We start from the raw sequence: 19,917 nt of genomic DNA on the forward strand, positions 1-19,917 counted from the left end.
CGTTCTGGCCTCTTCGTGCGTCTGCAGCCACCGCCGTCACACGCGCTTCATCGCGCCTTCCCAACTGCAGCACGCAGCCCAGCCTCAGTGCGCCTCCAACCTAACATTTTATCCATCATCTTCCGATGGGTTGGATGGATTTGCCTTTGGAACTGTTGGAATTAATTTTCCAAAGGCTATGTTTGGATGATGCCATGAATGGTCGTGCAACATGCCGCTCTTGGCGAAAGGCCGCTGACGCCATATTTTCCTCTCAGCTTCCATTGATGCTCTCTCTTTCAACATCTACATCTTCGTACATAAAATCAGATAGCAACAACTTTGGAAGCTTATCCGCCCCATGGAGCAACCATGATTCCACTGTGTTCACTGAAACATGGCCGCAAGGAATCAACCGTACCGATAACAGGGTTCACTCGGTGCAGGGTTGGTTGATGTTCAATATATTTCATTATGTGAGCGACAAGAGCCAAACTTTCTCTGAGCTTTCATTCTTCAACCCGTTTTCTCGTGCCAGATTCAAGCTTCCAAAACTCTTCTTATTTTCTGGAAAGCCGGATTATCATCAAGTTCGTGTTGCATTCAATTCTGCACCACCGGGGTCTGAGGAGTTCGTTCTTGCTTTCTTGTGTGTGTTTAGCTATAAAACAAAAAGAGTTCATCAAACCAGAACATACGAAACAAGGCTAGCTTTTATCAAATTCAAGCAAGGATCATGGATTGAATTGGAAACCACTGAAACCGCTGAAATCTTCTATGATATTGAAGTTCATGGTGATAATAAACTGTATGGTCTTACCGTCAAACATAAAACAAGGGTTGTGTTCGTGTTTACCCTTAGAGATAATCATCGTGATGATCATGTCGTTGAACGATTGGTTATGCTAAATAACTTAGAATGTATTTTTCCTGGCAACTTTGTTGTTAATTATGAATTCTTCAGACGAAGTCATCAGATGGTAATGGACACTAGCACAGGGGAGTTGTTGCTAGTTCGTCATGATAGATGTGCATCAGATCTAAATGGATGTTATGATTCAATTTGTACCAAGGGCTTTCGTGTTTTTAAGTTGGACAGAAGCAATCTTAGATGGTGTGAGGTTTTTGACATTGGTAATCGTTTCTTGTTCTGGGATTACACCAAGGTGAGTCTTGTGTCAGCTAAGGGACTCAGACTTGCAGAACAGTTTAAGAGGGGAAATTGCATCTTTTTCTGCCATGCAAATACTCATCGGGAGCAGAAATATCCAATACCAGATATTCAAGATCGATTTCGAATTAAAGAACATGATATGGGTGTCTTCTTCTTGGCTGATAGAACCATTAGCCATTTTTCAATTAATTCTTCTTTGCCGTTTTCGCTTCTGAACATGTGGTTCAGTCCTGCTCCTTGGTTAGTTTGATAAGAAATTAGGCCACGCTTAGTTTGTATTTTCATTTTGAGAGTTGAGGAATGCAACTCTTCATTAGAATTTATTGTTTTTTATCATCAATTAGTTATTAATATTAAACGTGGGGATTAAAGTATACTGTTGAATTACTAAACTAAAGTAATTAGGTTGATAGCTAAAAGTGATTACTAAAAATAATAAATTCTGATCATTCCTTAACATTTTCTGTTTAGAGTTTCTTTATTTTAGAATTTTATCGAGAATGAAAACAAAAATTTTTTTTGACATAGCATAATGTTTATTTATTTTGATTTATTCTTGCATTTATATAGACAACTAAATAAATCAGTCACCACATGTCTATCTGAACAATACAACTTTTAACTTGTTGCAATCTGAATGTAAATACACAAATTGTATTCCAACAAATTTATAGTTTGAATGCAACTAAACCACCAACCATATATATGTGAACACATAAAATCAGATGCATTTTAACATCATTAAAACGATGAGTTTCATCAAATGTGATAAGTTAGTCTCTAAATTCATCAAATGTTAACAAAGATGAATTTAGAGACTAATACAAATTACAATTATAAATTTAAGAGTTAAATTTGTGTCAATTGAAAATTTATAAATAAATTTAAATTCAACATCAAATTTTAGAGTCTCTAAATTAAGGAAATCAGGGACGGACCTAGAGGGGGGCGAGTAGTGGCCTCGGCCCCCCCAAAATTTTTAGAAACTATATTTATATATGAGATATGTATTTAAAAAAATAAAAAATATTATATAATTTAGTATTTTTATATGTATTATTTTTTATTATGTGATAGATTTATGTCTTAATTATTTAATTCACTAATATTTTTCACTTAACTAATTTAATATCATACTTATATATATTTGATAAACTTTTTGAAAAACTAACTCTAATAACTATATGTTAATTATTTTTATGGAATGAAAAAAAAATTTATCTAAAATTCGGCCCCTCCATACTAAATTTTCTGGATCCGTCCTGAAGGAAATAAAGACTAACTTGAACATTTAACATTGATTGTGGATGCCTGTTCATGCCTTGCACTTCTCTAATGTAGTGATAGTGTTTGTTTTGTACAAACTTCTATAGTAATACATGCATTGAAAAAGTTTTACGATAGTGTAATTTTTTCGAAATAAAGATATTAAAGGCAGTTATAATTTTTTCGAAATAAAGATACTAAATGATATTAGATTAAATCAAAATAAATTAGTACCGTACAAATCAATTATTTGCATACAATTAAATTAGATTGAAAAGTATAAATTAAATCAATATCTCCAAATCGTTTAAAATTATATCATTTTTACAATTCGAATAAATTCAAAATGTACTACAAAATGTAGTCTTATTTCGTTGACAATACAAATGATAGATGTAAATATATTCCACTCACTCTAAGTTGGTATATACAGTAAAACTCGTATATAAATTGTTGGACCCCTTCTACGGTTTATGCATATTTTCCATCCTTACGGAAACCGTAAAACCCCTACCACGATTTCTTCTCAAATGCTTCATCAACGTAAACCGTAAACCCCTCTAGCGGTCTACGTGTATTTTAAATCCGTAGGACTCTTCCACGGTTTAGGTAGATTTGTAAAAACTAAAAAGTTACATTTTCGTATTCAAATTGCAAAAGTTGCATTTCCGTAATTTTAGAAGTCAAATATTTTATTTTCATAAATTATTTATGAGATTTACAATTCAATTTAATTTCTATTTTAAAATTAAATCAATTTTATTTCAATTATATTTCAAACACATTTTTAAATAATGGGTAAAGTATACTTTTTGTCCCTGAAGTTTGACAAAAGTTTCAAAAATACTCCTAAGTTTTATTTTATTTCAATTTTGTCCCAAAAGTTTTCGATTTGCATCAAATATATCATCGACAGCTAAATTTTTAAAAAATTTAAGACCAATTTAACAATAATGCATGAAAATTATGCTTGATTTGTTTGTGTTGAGGGGTTGTTCTTATGAAATTGTTGTTGAATTGGTCTTAAATTTTTTGAAAAATTAGCCGTCAAGGGTATATTTGATGCAAATCGAAAACTTTTGGGACAAAATTGAAACAAAATAAAACTTATGAGTATTTTTGAAAATTTTATCAAACTTCAGGGACAAAAAATATACTTTACCCTTAAATAATTTAACATATTTAATTAAAAAGTAGAAATTCCCTTTCAATTGTGAAGTTTATATTTAGTGTTTGTTTGGCGGCATTGTTTTGTTAAAAAATATATTTTTTATTTTTTAGTATGTTTGGTAAATTTCTAGTAGTAAAAGTAAAAATACTAGAAAAATTAGAAAAACATTTTTTGAGAAGCTGTAATTTATATTTTTTTTAAAGATCTTTTTTCTTAAAAAAAAAGATGTTTTTTATTCAATAAATAAACAAAAAAATATTTTTATATTGTTATCCCAAACATAATTGATAGATAAAAAAAATTTTTTAAATGAGATAACTAAACATAAAGTTACTTTTATTTCTCCATAAAATCTTTTAAAAAAATAACTCAAAAAAATATTTTTTTTAGAAACTCATCCAAACAAACCCTTAAAAACAAGTGAGTCACCTTGGCTAAATCATTAACCTAACATTTTATCCATCATCTTCCGATGGGTTGGATGGATTTGCCTCTGGAATTGTTGCAATTAATTTTTCAAAGACTGTCTCTGATGGATGATATCACAGAATGTCGTGCCACATGTCGCTCGTGGCGAAAGGCCGCTGACGCCGTATTTTCATCTCAGCTTCCATTGATGCTCTCTCTTTCAACAGGAGGGTATGCCAACAACTTTGGAAGCTTATCCGCCCCATGGAGCAACCATGATTCCACTGTGCTCACTGAAAAATGGCCGCAAGAAATCGACCGTACCTATAATAGGGTTTACTCGGTGCAAGGTTGGTTGGTGTTCAATATATTTCATTATGAGTGGTTCAAGGACCAAACTTTCTCTGAGCTTTCATTCTTCAACCCGTTTTCTCGAGCCAGATTCAAGCTTCCAAAACTGTTCTTGTTTTCTGGAGGGCCGTGTTATTATCAACTTCGTGTTGCATTCAATTCTGCACCACCGGGGTCTGAAGAGTTCGTTGTTGCTTTCTTGTTTGTGTTTAGCTATCAAGAAAAAGTGAACAACTTAATCGGACCAGAAGATACGAAGCAAAGGCTAGCTTTTATCAAATTCAAGCAAGGATCATGGATTGAATCCATTGAAAGCGATGAAATCTTTTATGATATTCAAGTTCATGATGATAATAAACTGTATGGTCTTACCTTCAAACATCAAACAAGCGTTGTGTTCGTGTTTACCCTTAGAGATAATCATCGTGATAATCATGTCGTTGAACGATTGGTTATGCTAAATACCATACAAGATATAGATCCTGTTGGAAGATTTATTTTTTCTCATGCATCCTTCAAACCAAGTCATCAGATGGTAATGGACACTAGCACGGGGGAGTTGTTGCTAGTTCGTCATGAGCGAAGTAGCAGTTACGACACATCAGTTCGTACGGAAGGGTTTAGTGTTTTTAAATTGGACAGAAGCAATCTTAAATGGCGTGAGGTTTTTGATATTGGTGATCGTTTCTTGTTATGGGATTTTACCGAGGTGAGTCTTGTGTCTGCTAAGGGACTCAGAGTTGCAGAACGGTTTAAGAGGGGCAATTGCATATTTTTCTGCCATGCAAATACTCATCGGGAGCAGAAATATCCAATACCAGATATTCAAGATCGATTTCGATTTAAAGAACATGATATGGGTGTCTTCTTCTTGGCTGATAGAACCATTAGCTATTTTTCAATTAGTTCTTCTTTACCGTTTTCGCTTCTGAACATGTGGTTCAGTCCTGCTCCTTAGTTAGTTTAATAAGAAACTAGGCCACGCTTAGTTTGTATTTTCATTTTGAGAATTGAGAAATGTTACTCATCATTAGAATTTATTGTTTTTTTTTATCATCAATTAGTTATTAATATGAAACCTGAGAATTAAAGTATATTATTTAAACCTTTGTGCCGGGCTCTACCCTAATGTTGTTCAGTGCAAAAGAAGAGGAAAACGGACGGCGTTCTATACGAAAGAAGTTGGGAAGGTTGACATCCATCCAGCTTCTGTCAATGCCGGGGTTCATCTCTTCCCTTTGCCTTACATGGTATACAGTGAAAAGGTGAAAACCACCAGTATCTATGTTAGAGACTCTACCAACATTTCAGATTATACCCTGCTTTTGTTTGGTGGTAATCTTGTCCCTGGCAAAAATGGCGAGGGCATTGAGATGCTTGGAGGTTACCTTCATTTCTCTGCCTCAAAGAGTGTCATTGACTTGATAAGGGTAATGTCCCTCAATCTTGTTCCAGCATATTTCTGATGGTTTAGAAAAATTAAGATTATACACATTAATTTTTTGGTGACCATTCACATGTAGTTATCTTCTTGTGAAGACCATAAGTAAGAACCATTTGACAGTTCTCAATTATCATTTTCACATAAAGACAATTTTATGCGAGTGATCATCTCATTTTATCAAAAAATTTAAGAAAACACAACTTGTTACGATTAATTCGCTACGGGATTTGCAGAAATTACGTGGAGAGCTTGACAAGCTTCTGAACAGAAAAATTGAAGAACCAGGATTGGACATTACTGCAGAAGGAAAGGGAGTGGTTGCTGCTGCTGTTGAGTTGCTTCACAGTCAAACCATTCGCTGATTTCTTTTTTTCATTCACAAGGGTTTGTTCTTCAGCTGAGTCCTGCCATTCATTAGTAATAGTATTATATAGATTTCTTATGATTTTGCTAGCAGCTATTTTCAATCACTTATATGGAATGTACATGTGTTATATCTGTTTTGTCTTGTTTAGGATGGAAATACTAATGTTAGACAACAAAAGTAGAAAAGGGACCGATTTTAACATTGTATTCTTACCAACATAGGAGGAAAAAAAGGGTTAGCAGTAGCATTATTTGTCTGGTGCGTGCGAGGGAGAATGCCATGTGGGTCAGTGTTTTCATGTTTCGTCCGAGTTTAATGGACAAGAGTAAATTATATTATTGTTCAATTAAATTTATTCATTGAGATAACATTTTAAGTACATGATTTGGTAATTAGTTATTTTTATCCGCCCCATGGAGCAACAATGATTCCACTGTGCTCTCTGAAAAATGGCCGCAAGAAATTGACCGTAGCTATAATAATAGGGTTCACTCGGGTGCAAGGTTGGTTGGTGTTCAATATATTTCATTATGAGTGGTTAAAGGACCAAACTTTCTCTGAGCTTTCATTCTTCAACCCGTTTTCTTGAGCCAGATTCAAGCTTCCAAAACTGTTTTTGTTTTCTGGAGGCCCGTGTTATTATCAACTTCGTGTTGCATTCAATTCTGCACTTCTTATGCCATGTAAGTACTAGCCAGGAGTGTTCCGGTAGTCAAATTCAAGAACATGACATAGGAGTCTTCTTGGCTGATAAAAGTATTAGCCGTTTTTCAATTAGTTCTTCTTTGCTATTTCCACTTCTAAATATGTGGTTCAATGTTGCTTCTTAATTGGTTTGATAGAAAATCTTAATTTGTTTTTTCATTTTTCATTTTTCATTTTTATTTTTAGTATTTTTAACTTTTTAAAATTGTACCGAGAATAAAAATAGAAAATAGAATAATTTTATTGTTCTTATCTTTTTTTTCTAAAATTCTAAAAATAAAACATTCAAGATGAAAAACAAAAAATGAAAATACTACTAAACCCAAGACAAACTCTTTATTCTTATTATTATTTTTTTTATAAAAAATAGGAGACTCGAATCCTAACTTCTTAACTGAGTATAGAGAGACTATGTCATTTGAACTATAGCTCGTTAGCTTTATTATTCTTATTATTCTTGTTATCATGACAATGCAATTTGTGGTTTGATCTTAATTTTGACATAGCATAATGTTTATTTATCTTGATTTGTTCTTGCATCTATATCAAAAATGCTATTAGTACACCAAATTTCTGTTTTTCAACAAATTAGCTCTAATTAACTACTTTTTTAATTGATTCTTTAGTAGACCCGTTTTTAAATTTACAGATAATCAATAAACACATAAATATATGTTGATTTTATTAAAGTTTCTATAATACATGCATTAAAAAATTCGACCCAATAATTTATCCGAAATAAAAATATTAAGTCAGTTACAATTGAATTAAAGGATTAAAATTTTCATATTCAAAATTTGAAAAGTTTTTTTTTAACTGATTGGGTACTGCGAAATAGAAGAAGAGCAAGAAAACTGGAAGGCTTGGGACTTAGCGGTGGAATCCGGAGCAGTTTTATATGACGAGGAAGAAGATATTATGGCCATTCTCCAGGCTCAAAATGAGAAAATAGCTCTGAAGAAGAAGCAAGCTAAACAGAAAGAGAAAGCTCGCCGAAGTCGTCCGAAAAATAAAAAAAAGGTGTGTACAATTATTACCAAATGATTTTTGCATCATGAAATGTTCGGGGGTTGGCGGGAGTAGGGAAATTGAGTATGGTCAAAAAATTCCGAATGAATTTCAATGTGCATATGCTAGGCTTAATAGAGACAAAGAAAGCAGTAATAAATAACTTTGATGTGGTACAACTGTGGGGTAATGCTGGAGTGTGTTGGGAGTATGTGGAGGCGGAAGGTGCATCTAGGGGCCTGCTGCTAATGTGGGATGCAACGATGTTTCAATTAAGTAATTGCTATAAGGGAGCTAGGTGGTTATGTCTGGATGGAGTGCTGATAAAAAACAACTTTAGGTGTGCGGTTTGCTTAGTGTATGGGGAGCATGATAGGATGGCAAAACTTGATGTGTGGGAGGAACTGAGCTTTTTGACTGGGTTATGCCAGGTACCTTTCTGTTTTATGGGGGACTTTAATGAGATTGTCCAAGTGGAAGAACGCCTCGGGGCGGTTTCTATGCCAAGGTCGGCAGTAGAGTTTTATTCTTGGATTCAGGACATGGAGCTAAGGGATCTAGTTTTGACTGATCGGAAATTCACATGGTTCAGGGGTCAATCATGTAGTCGTATTGATAGAATCATGGTCAGTTTGGAGTGGTTAGAGGAGTTTCCTGACACAAGGGTACGAGGGGGCCCACGAGGTTTGTCAGACCATTGTCCGCTGATTATGAATGTCACAATGGTGGGAGCGGTCCGAAGACCGTTTCGAAGTCTAGATTCATGGTTTTCTCATGCTGGATTTTTGAGAATGGTGAAGGAAGAGTGGAGAAGCATAGGGGATGGTCAATTCCTAGATAAATTGAAGGCTTTGACGGGTCCGCTAGGAAAATGGCATAGAGAGATTTTTGGCAATATAGACTTGCGGATTAACAAGTTTGAAGAGGAAATAAGGAAAGTAGATGATATGGCGAGTCATGGACTGTATGATGGAACAATGGAAGCTCGTCGAAAGGCACTCGTAAGCTCTTGTAAGAAATGGTATGTTAGGAAGGAAATCCATTGGAAGCAGATGTCACGCTCTAGGCATGCTAAGGAGATGGATAAAAATACTAGATATTTTCACAATATTGCCTCGGCTCGGAGGAGGAGCAATCGTATTGACGCCTTAAGAATCCATGGAAGACTAGTGAGGAACCAGGCCCGGATCAAACTGGCTATCAGGGATTTCTATAAGGACTTGTACCATCAGGAGATATCACCATTAATAGGAGTTCGGGATGGATTGGTTCGGAGAATAACTGAGGTGGAAGCAGCGGAACTAGAGTTGATGCCGACGGCAGAAGAAATAAAGGCTGCAGTATGGGATTGTGAGTCATCAAAAGCACCTGGGAGTGATGGGTATAATATGAATTTCATAAAGAAATGCTGGGTGGAAATTGGGAGGGAATTCACGGAAGCTGTGTTGGGTTTCTTCCAGTCATCTGTGTTACCTCAGGGCTCGAATGTTACTTGGGTGGCGTTGGCACCAAAATTCGTTGGAGCTACCGAGATAAGAGACTTTCGACCGATTAGTATGGTGGGCTGTGTATATAAGGTAATATCTAAGGTGTTGGTTAGAAGGATGCGGCAAGTGATGCCAGGGCTAGTGGGAGAGACTCAGAGCGCCTTTGTGCAGGGCAGGAAAATCCATGACGGGGCTTTGATAGCATGCGAAACTGTACAGTAGCTGAAATTAAGAAAAAGGAGCTCAACAATAATTAAGCTGGATTTTCAAAAAGCGTATGATAAGGTCAAATGGAGATTCGTGGATATAGTGCTGCAGAAGATGGGATTTGGTCATAGGTGGCGGGGGTGGATTATGGAGTGTGTGTGTTCTGCGTCAATGTCAGTTCTTATTAATGGAGCTCCAACTAAGCCTTTCAAAATGGAAAGGGGTTTACGACAAGGTGATCCTTTGTCTCCGTTTCTATTTGTACTTGTTGTTGATGTGCTGCATAGGATGATTGGGGAGGCGGTTAGGAATGGGCACATATCGCCGCTGTTGGTTGGACGAGATCACATTGAATTATCACACTTACAGTTTGCGGATGACACTATCCTATTCTGTCCGCAGGAGGAAGAGACAGTTAGGAATTACCAGCGTCTTCTGCGGTGCTTTGAGCTGATGTCTGGGTTGAGCATTAATTTTGAGAAGTCCAGTTTCATTCCGGTTAATTGTGAACAATGTTGGATGCAAAAAATGTGTCGTTTGCTGGGATGTAAGGAGGCTTCCCTTCCTGTTCGGTATCTTGGCATATCATTGGGAGCGAATCCGAGGCTAGTGAAGACATGGAAACCAGTGATTGAAAAGGTGGAAGAAAAGCTGAGTCTATGGAAGGCAAAGTCCCTCAATAAAGCGGGTAAGCTGGTTCTCATAAAATCGGTTCTTAACAGCCTGCCTATATACTATCTAAGCTTGTACAAGATGCCAAAGGCAGTTGCGGAGAAGCTGATTGCCTTACAACGGCGATTCTTATGGAGTAAAGAGGATGGGAGAAACGGTATGCCACTAGTGAGGTGGAAGGTGGTGATGGCTCCTAAAAAGGCAGGTGGATTGGGAGTGGGAGATGCAGTGCTTCGGAATACAGCCCTTCTGTTTAAATGGTGGTGGCAATTCTCAAAAGAGGAATGTCCCTTATGGAAGAAAGTAGTGTGTTCTTGCAATAATATGAATCCATCTGAGATGCTGTGGGGTCAAACTGTGCCTTCGAAAGGGGGTCCTTGGAGGGATATTTGCCAGCTCCAAATAAAGGAGCCACAAATAAGGGAGAAGATGATCAGAGGTCTATCAATGGATGTAGGAAATGGCAGAACAACCCATTTTTGGGAAGATATCTGGCTACCTGATGGGGCTTTGAAGGAGTTGTTTCCAAGATTATTCTCGATCTCAAACCTCAAAGGAGCTGTTATAGGGGACTGCGGATTTTGGGATGGACTAGAGTGGATATGGAGCTTCCAGTGGAGGAGGCAGCTGTTTCAATGGGAATTGGAGCTCTTGAACCAACTCCATGAGAGCTTACGGTCAGTAACACTTACACATGAGAGAGAAGATAGGGTCGTCTGGAAATTTGATAGAAATGGTACATTCTCCACGAGATCCTTTGTAAAGGTGATGCAGGATTCGGTCATCCCGGAGGCCATAACTAGCTATAGTTTCACTAGTGCTGTTTGGCGGGGCTTTGTCCCGCAAAGGGTGGAACTGTTTACATGGTTTGTGTTGATTGAGAGGGTGAATACTAAAGAACGACTATCCAAATTAGGAGTTATTGGTCAGCTTGATAATATATGTGCATTATGCGGTAAGGCTGTTGAGTCTGGATTTCATTTGTTCATTGGATGCGAGGTCACTTGGCAGGTATGGAGCGCATGGTTTTTCGCCCTTGGAAGGTCATGAACTATCCTAGGTACACTGAAGCAACATTTTTAGAGCTGGACGCATGCTGCACAGAGAAAATTAGAGAGAAAGAGGTGGTTGATTGGATTCTTCGCTGTAATTTGGGCAACTTGGTTAGAAAGAAATGATCGGGTATTCAATAATCATGGCTCAGGAGTGGTGGAAATCATCAACAGGTCCTTTACGCTATCCGATGATTGGATTGGTGATGCTCCATTTGGTTGTTGATGGCAATGCCGAAGATAACGAAGGGTTGAGGTGTCTCTTGCGGGTTTCGTAATACTTGTATTCGAGGTAACTTATACTTATGGATCTATGCTCCACTTTGTTGTGTTGAGCGCTTTTTCTTTCAAAAAAAAAGGTGAGTCACCTTGGTTAAATCATTAACCTAACATTTGATCCATCATCTTTCCATGGGTTGGATGGATTTGCCTGTGGAATTGTTGGAATTAATTTTCCAAAGGCTATGTTTGGATGATGCCATGAATTGTCGTGCTGCATGTCGCTCTTGGCGAAAGGCCGTTGACGCCATATTTTCATCTCAGCTTCCATTAATGCTCTCTCTTTCAAAACGGTGTGAAAACAACTATGGAAGCTTATCCGCCCCATGGAGCAACCATGATTCCACCGTGCTGACTCAAACATGGCCCCAAGGAATCAAAGCTGAAGATGTCGATAGGGTTCACTCGGTGCAAGGGTGGTTGATGTTCAATATATTTCATTATGTGAGCGACAAGGACCAAACTTTCTCTGAGCTTTCATTTTTCAACCCGTTTTCTCGTGCCAGATTCAAGCTTCCAAAACTGTTCTTGTTTTCTGGAAAGCCGTCTTATTATCAAGTTCGTGTTGCATTCAATTCTGCACCACCGGGATCTGAGGAGTTCGTTGTTGCTTTCTTGTGTGTGTTTAACTATCAAAAAGAATTGTACGACTTCATGAGACCAAAACATATGAAGCAAAGGCTAGCTTTTATCAAAGTCAAGCAATGATCATGGATAGAATCCATTGAAGCCGCTGAAATCTTCTATGATATTGAAGTTCATGGTGATAATAAACTGTATGGTCTTACCGTCAAACATAACACAAGTGTTGTGTTCGTGTTTACCCTAGATAATTATCGTGATGATCATGTCGTCGAACGATTGGTTATGCTAAATACCATAGAAGGTATTGTTCCTGGCACATTTGTTGTTGATTTCGAATTGTTCAAACGAAGTCATCAGATGGTAATGGACACTAGCACTGGGGAGTTGTTGCTAGTTCGTCATTTGGGAAGTAGATGTTTCTACGACTTATCAGTTCGTACAAAAGGGTTTAGTGTTTTTAAGTTGGACAGAAGCAATCTTAAATGGTGTGAAATTTTTGATATTGGTGATCGTTTCTTGTTCTGGGATTTCACCAAGGTGAGTCTTGTGTCTGCTAAGGGACTCAGACTTGCAGAAGAGTTTAAGAGGGGCAACTGCATATTTTTTTGCCATGTAAATACTCGCTGCCAGCAGCCGCCATATCGATTTAGTGATGGATTTAAAGAACATGATATGGGAGTCTTCTTCTTGGCTGATAGAACCATTAGTCATTTTCCAATTAGTTCTTCTTTGTCGATTTCACGTCGAAACATGTGGTTCAGTCCTGCTCCTTAATTATTTTGATAAGAAATTTAAGTTCTTGATTCCATTCTCTTATTTTTCTTGTTATTTTATTGTGTGAAGAAATATATGTTACAATTTGTTATATCTTAATTTTAATTTGGTAAAAAATTTATTAGCATGACGTTTATTTGATCTGGGAAATAGAAGATCAATGATTAAAATTAAAAAAAAAATATATATTTACTGTTTAAGAAAATATTTTTATAAACTTTTTTGATGTAAAACCCATCTTTCTTTTTACTGAAAATCATAAAAATGAGATGCATTTTTAATTCCATGTAAACAATATCAGTTTATCAAATATGATAAATTAATGTGCTAAATTAGCATGCTAATAATGAAAATGAGTTGAAAAATTAACGCGAATATCGATTATAATTTTAAACATTAATATTAAGTTAATTAAAATTTTATGAGTCAATTCGAGTTCCACTTTAAACTTGAAAATCTAAATTAAATATTAACTTGAAAATTTTATTTTTATTCGAACAAAGTCTCACAAAAGTATATTATATTTTGACTATTCAAGTAGTATTTACTAAGACAAAACCGGTTTAATTTTTCACATACAAATACAAAAGGATAAAAATTTGTGTCCAATGATAAAGAGGATACAAATTTATTTATTTATTTTTTTTTTTCATAAAATTCTGAAAATAAAGCATTTAAGATGAAAACAAAAAATAAAAATACAACTAAATCCAAGACAAAACTCTTTATTCTTATTATTCTTGTTATCATGACAATTTATGGTTTGATCTTAATTTTGACATAGCATAATGTTTATTTATCTTGATTTATTCTTGCATCTATATAGGCAACTAATATGAACAGGTTAGCCACCAACCATACTATATGTAAATACACAAGTTTTAACCTTTTACCTAACTTTAAATTTGTTCATTTGACCATGTATGTTTAGTTGTTTACATTCCTCCAAAAATTCACCATACAACCTTAGCTTCCATAGCTTATTTGATTTAATCTTGAACATTTTTTACAAATGATCCTTCTTCAAACTTCTATCACTTATAGGAAGTCACAATTTGATCATCTTGTGTCTAAATTAATTTTAATTTTTTCACACTAGTATGATAGTTCACTTGTTACCATAAATTAAGGATAATACAATTTTCAATTTAGGTACTTCTTTCTAACATATTTTCACCATTGTTGTGGTAAGGACAAAAACTATGTTAAAATCCCTGACATTCTCATTCCCTTAGAGTCCTGCCATAGTTCAAAGAATAATCCTTTTTCTTTTTTTTCTTCATTTTTCCAGAACATGCAAATGCAAGTTATTGATGAAATGTTGCAATCTTTTATACCTCTCAGACCTCGCTCTAAGCCTAAGATAGCCCTTTCCTTCTTGCTAACTTATAGCCTCCAAAGTTCTCATCCGCTCCCAATTGCACTTGCTATCCTACAATGGACTCTGTGTTCTGGCTGCTTTCCAGTTTCTCAGACACATGTTCTCCTCACTTCTGTTTGGTTGGTGTTTTCCAATTCTCTTTAATACTGACGATATTTAATTTTCCTTTTCAGGATTCCATTTCTTCCGAGAGAATAACTATGGAATTCAGTTTGTGTTTTATTTTATCTATGTAAACTTACAAATTGCCTTTGCAATTCTGGTGGCTGCCCTGTTTTTGAATGTTAAGACTGCTACAGGTTTGATCAAATTCGTTTCTGAAATTGTAGAGTCTATAATTATTTATACATGCTTTCAAAATTTAATTTCTTTTATTCATATCTGATTAATGGCCTGTGTTTTTCATAATTGCAGTTACAGCATATATAGTTGTCTTCGGAACTGGACTGGTAGCTGCCTTTCTTTTCCCAGATTTGATGAAGAATGATCTATTTCCAAGTAAGTTAAATGGCTGAAGAAGGAACATTTCATATTCAAGGCGAGAATGAATATGCTAAGGTTTTGGGGGGTTTGGGTGCGTGTAATACACACTCATTTAATGGAATTGGGTTTTTTTGTGATGGAGCAGCTTGGTTGGACTTGAATGAAAAATTACATAGATGTGTTGGAGAAAACTCGATATAGCATTAAGGCTGAATTTGACAATTTTGAGGGGAACTCAAGGAGGAGAAGGAAGCAACGGGATTCTAAGAAGGATCTGTTGACTGAATTGTTTGAGACAAGTATACTTGACCTATCTGACTGTGTGCTCATAACTTCAATGATATGACAGATTACTTTGATGTACACACTCTAAAATATTTTTGAGACGCATGATCATGATATGTGTGTGTGTGTGTTGTGGTGGGGTAATGGCATTGGTTCTGGATTGTTTAGACAAAAGGTCCCTCTTGTGCACAGTTAAATATAATTCTATTAATTTCCTCTTCTGTCTGTGTAATTTGTCTCATTCTCCTTCCTAATTTAATCTTTTCTCCCAAAAGAAATAATGTAGATATCTTAAGAGTTTAGTGTTCTAAACTTCATAGCTCATTAATAATTTTCGTCTTCTCTTGCAATTAGTGATAAGAATTATATTTTGTTACTTCTTTCTGGTAATAATTGGCTCATTCCTTGCCCTTTTTACTATGTAGATATAATAATATAATGCTTATACATATCTTTGTTCTTACAGGATATTGATGTAGATACTCATTACAAAAATTATAGCGTAGGTGTTAGAAAATCTCTTGATGCTTGGTCAGGTTCACAGATTGATTTGGGTCTGGTATGTATTGCTCATTTTCAACAAAGGACGACACTAGTGTGCAGCATTAATATGAACAAATGAGGGAATGAAAAAGCTGAAACTCAACTAAAATGTTATGTTAGGCTTGGAAAAATTGATGAATTGCAACTTGTTAGTCAAGTTTAATTGCTTTCCTTTTAGAATTTTTTCTGCATAAGTTTTCAAATTTCTAATCCCTTGAACCTACGTATATCTTAACACTGCTTTATTATTTAATAATTCTCAAGAATTTTTTTTAAACAACCTAAACAATAAATTAAAAAAAAGTTAATTTTAATTTTAAAATTTAAATCAAATTTAAAATTAATTATATATAATCCTTATTTTAAATTTGATTTTCAATACCTACAAACCTTTCCTCCCACATCCGCACAGCGCCCCACCACTGTTCCCCACAACCCCTCGCCTTCTCTCGAGCCACCGCACTCGTTCTGGCTTTCTCGTGCATCTGCGGCCACCGCACGCATCCGTGCTTCGTTGCGCCTCCCCAACTGCAGCCCAGCCTCGTTGCGCCTCCAACTAACATTTTATCCATCATCTTCCGATGGGTTGGATGGATTTGCCTCTGGAACTGTCGGAATTAATTTTCCAAAGGCTATGTTTGGATGATGCCATGAATTGTCGTGCCATATGCCGCTCTTGGCGAAAGGCCGCTGACGGCATATTTTCATCTCAGCTTCCATTGATGCTCTCTCTTTCAACACCATCTGCAACTCCATACACCTGGCCATGGATCTTAAAATCAGATAACAACAACTTTGGAAGCTTATCCGCCCCATGGAGCAACCATGATTCCACTGTGCTGACTCAAACATGGCCCCAAGGAATCAACCGTATCGATAATAGGGTTCACTCGGTGCATGGTTGGTTGATGTTCAATATATTTCATTATGCGAGCGACAAGGACCAAACATTCTCTGAGCTTTCATTCTTCAACCCGTTTTCTCGTGCCAGTTTCAAGCTTCCAAAGCTGTTCTTGTTTTCTGGAAGGCCGTGCTATCATCAAGTTCGTGTTGCATTCAATTCTGCACCACCGGGGTCTGAGGAGTTCGTTGTTGCTTTATTGTGTGTGTTTAGCTATCAAGAAAATGTGTTAATGAGACCAGAACATATGAAGCGAAAGCTAGCTTTTATCAAATTCAAGCAAGGATCATGGATTGAATTGGAACCCATTGAAACCGCTGAAATCTTCTATGATATTGAAGTTCATGGTGATAATAAACTGTATGGTCTTACCGTCAAACATAAAACAAGTGTTGTGTTCGTGTTTACCGTCGGAGATAATTATCGTGATGATCATGTCGTTGAACGATTGGTTATGCTAAATACCATAGCAGATATTCCTGTTGGAAGATTTAATTTTTGTCGTACATCCTTCAAACCAAGGCATCAGATGGTAATGGACACTAGCACAGGGGAGTTGTTGCTAGTTCGTCATGATAGATGGGATGTTCTAAGTAGATGTTATGATTTAATTTGTACCAGGGGGTTTCGTGTTTTTAAGTTGGACAGAAGCATTCTTAGATGGTGTGAGGTTTTTGATATTGGTGATCGTTTTTTGTTCTGGGATTACACTAAGGTGAGTCTTGTGTCTTCTAAGGAATTCAGAGTTGCAGAACGGTTTAAGAGGGGCAACTGCATCTTTTTCTGTCATGCAAATACTCATAGGGAGTGGAAATCTCCAAAACCAGATATTCAAGATCAATTTCGATTTAAAGAACATGATATTGGTGTCTTCTTCTTGGCCGATAGAACCATTAGCCATTTTCCAATTAGTTCTTCTTTGCCATTCTCGCTTCTGAACATGTGGTTCCGTCCTGTTCCTTAGTTAGTTTGATAAGAAACTAGGCCACTCTTGGTTTGTATTTTCATTTTGAGTGTTGAGGAAGGTGGAAATTCACCTGCAGTCCACTGTAGGTGAAGTTGCTTCTGGATGGATGGTTGACACGTGTTACTATATGATTTAAAAAAAAAACTGATTTATTTTATACAAATGGTTTATTTAAAAGAATCGGTTTAAATAGATCAAATAACTGCCTTTAAAATAATTTCAATTCTTTCTGCGTGTTATTCCTAAATTCTTAACAGATAAATTTGGTATGTTCTTCTTCTTCATTCTTATTGACCAATTTTTCTTTAAATTTATCTGAAATTTTTATTTATTTAATTTTCGTCAAATATATGTATACAAATTGTTTGAAAAAGTAACATTTAGTATTCTGAAAAAGAAACAAAATTCACGTTTTTTTTATAAGAATGGCATAAATAGTATCATCTGTCCTTTTTTTTATCTCTGTTTCTATCTTCTTGATGAGCTTTGTTTTGTTTCCCATAACTTACATTTTCAGTTGCTTTTAAATTAAGTTGTAAACAGATTTTAAATTAAGCTTTAAAAATATGTTCAATTACAAATTTACTGTTAAATTAAATTTCATGGTAATCAATCAATTAACTTTTATTTTACTAATAAATTATTTTCATGCAAATTATTGTTGATTTTTCAATATTATTCTATAAATAAATTATTTTTTTAAGATAATAAGACGATAATTTATCATCACAATAAACTATAACATCACCAACTAAAGAGACATGCAACAAATATGGAAGAAATCATGCCAAAATTTCAACTATGCTCATGTTATCAAACAGTCCACATTATACCATAATTACATTTTTGTCTTCTACCACATAAAATTGCGATGAATTATCTTGACATTTATCATATCTTCCTTAGACTTGTAAAGAATCTCTATTTTCATTTTTTCTTTCTTCATATTAACCAACTCTGTTAAACACGATTCCCACAAAATTATTAACACCAAATTTCAAAGCTAATATTTTCTACGTATTCCATTTGCTAGTACAATTATTTCTTTAAAAAAATAAAAAAGATAAATACATTCTACACATATCTTTTAGGTTTTTTATTTAAATAAAATAAAAAAAGATTAATTTTATTTGATTCTTTTAGATTAAATTCAAAAACGTGAATCTTCTAAATCTATTAATACATAAATTGTGTTAGAGTAATGTGTATTAAATATTATATTAAACACCACAATCTAGGATAATTTATGTATCAAATTGCCGAAGATGTGAGCAGTAGAACTCCCAAAATTGTTGTCTAATGTCCAATCAATTTCATCTTGAATATCAAAATGGTGTGATGACATAAACATGTACGTATTTATTAAATAATTTTCATCATTCACAGAGGAATGAATAAAAACATAAATTAAGAAATACATTTGAAATAATAAATTTGATTAAGAAATATAAATAAGAAGAACATACCTAATTGAAAGTTTGATATTAGTTCTGAAAAAGAGATTGGAAGAGAACGGAATGTGTGAAAACGAAGAAGAAGGGAATAAAAGTAACCGTTTGGTCCAATTTAAACTTTTTTTTAAATAAACCATTTATATAAAATAAACCGATTTTTTTAAACCATATAGTAACACATGTCAAACATTTAGAAGCAACTTCACCTGCAGTCGACTGCAGGTAAGTTTCTGCCGTTGAGGAATACTACTCATCATCAGAATTTATTATTTTTTGTTATCAATTAGTTATTAATATTAAAACGTATGTGTTAAGTCACAAAAAAAAGTATGTATTAAAATATATTGTTGGGTTACTAAATCAAAGTAATTAGGTTGATAGTCAAAATAATTACCAAAAATAATATATTCTAATAATTTTTTAACATTTTCTGTTTAGAGTTTCTTTATTTTAGAATTTTATCGAAAATAAAAACAAAAAAAATATATTTTTTTTTATAAAATTCTAAAAATAAAGCATTCAAGATGAAACAAAAAATGAAAATACAACTAAACGCAATGCAAAACCCTTCATTCTTATTATTCTTTGTTATGACGACAATTTGTGGTATGGTTTTAATTTTGACATAGCATAATGTTTATTTATTTTTATTTATTCTTGCATTTATATTGATAACTAAATAAATTAGTCACCACATATCTATCTGAACAATACAACTTTTAACACGTTGCAATCTGAACGTAAATACACAAATTGTATTCCAACAAATTTATATTCAAAGTTTAACCAGTTTTTCTCTAACATCTTATAAAATAGGATGGCCTATTAATATGGCAGACATTAAAGCATATCACCGGAATAGAATATTATTGACCAAAATATTTAAAGTAAGACGAAATTGATATATAAGTTCGCAACTATACTGAATAAATTCAAAATAAAAATTTTTTAAAATTGATTTGATTTAATTTAAC

General features: G+C 34.6%; 4 protein-coding genes and 1 long non-coding RNA gene across 6 annotated transcripts; all 5 read left to right on the plus strand.

Annotated features, from left to right (window-relative positions):
* Positions 126-1,403, plus strand: LOC107628030 (F-box/kelch-repeat protein At1g57790-like). The gene has a single exon (XM_016330834.1). The coding sequence runs from the start codon at positions 126-128 to the stop codon at positions 1,401-1,403; it is 1,278 nt and encodes a 425-aa protein (XP_016186320.1).
* LOC107626334 (DExH-box ATP-dependent RNA helicase DExH1-like) lies at positions 5,457-6,442 on the plus strand. The gene is made up of 2 exons (XM_016329198.2): positions 5,457-5,779; positions 6,027-6,442. Exons 1-2 carry the CDS (start codon positions 5,597-5,599, stop codon positions 6,153-6,155), a joined length of 312 nt encoding a protein of 103 aa, XP_016184684.1. The 5' UTR covers positions 5,457-5,596; the 3' UTR covers positions 6,156-6,442.
* LOC107628031 (F-box/kelch-repeat protein At1g57790-like) lies at positions 11,703-12,929 on the plus strand. Its single transcript, XM_016330835.1, has 2 exons — positions 11,703-12,189; positions 12,301-12,929. Exons 1-2 carry the CDS (start codon positions 11,703-11,705, stop codon positions 12,927-12,929), a joined length of 1,116 nt encoding a protein of 371 aa, XP_016186321.1.
* On the plus strand, positions 14,130-15,158 carry LOC110269106. 2 transcript variants are annotated; one of them, XR_002358200.1, is made up of 3 exons: positions 14,130-14,609; positions 14,725-14,808; positions 14,939-15,158. It is a non-coding gene; the product is annotated as an uncharacterized LOC110269106 (long non-coding RNA). The 2 variants fall into 2 exon arrangements; XR_002358199.1 differs by having other exon boundaries at positions 14,725-15,158.
* LOC107628032 lies at positions 16,203-17,486 on the plus strand. Its single transcript, XM_016330836.2, has one exon. It carries the CDS (start codon positions 16,203-16,205, stop codon positions 17,484-17,486), a length of 1,284 nt encoding a protein of 427 aa, XP_016186322.2.

This window comes from Arachis ipaensis, chromosome B02, assembly GCF_000816755.2.
Source record: "Arachis ipaensis cultivar K30076 chromosome B02, Araip1.1, whole genome shotgun sequence".
Taxonomy (NCBI): domain Eukaryota; kingdom Viridiplantae; phylum Streptophyta; class Magnoliopsida; order Fabales; family Fabaceae; genus Arachis; species Arachis ipaensis.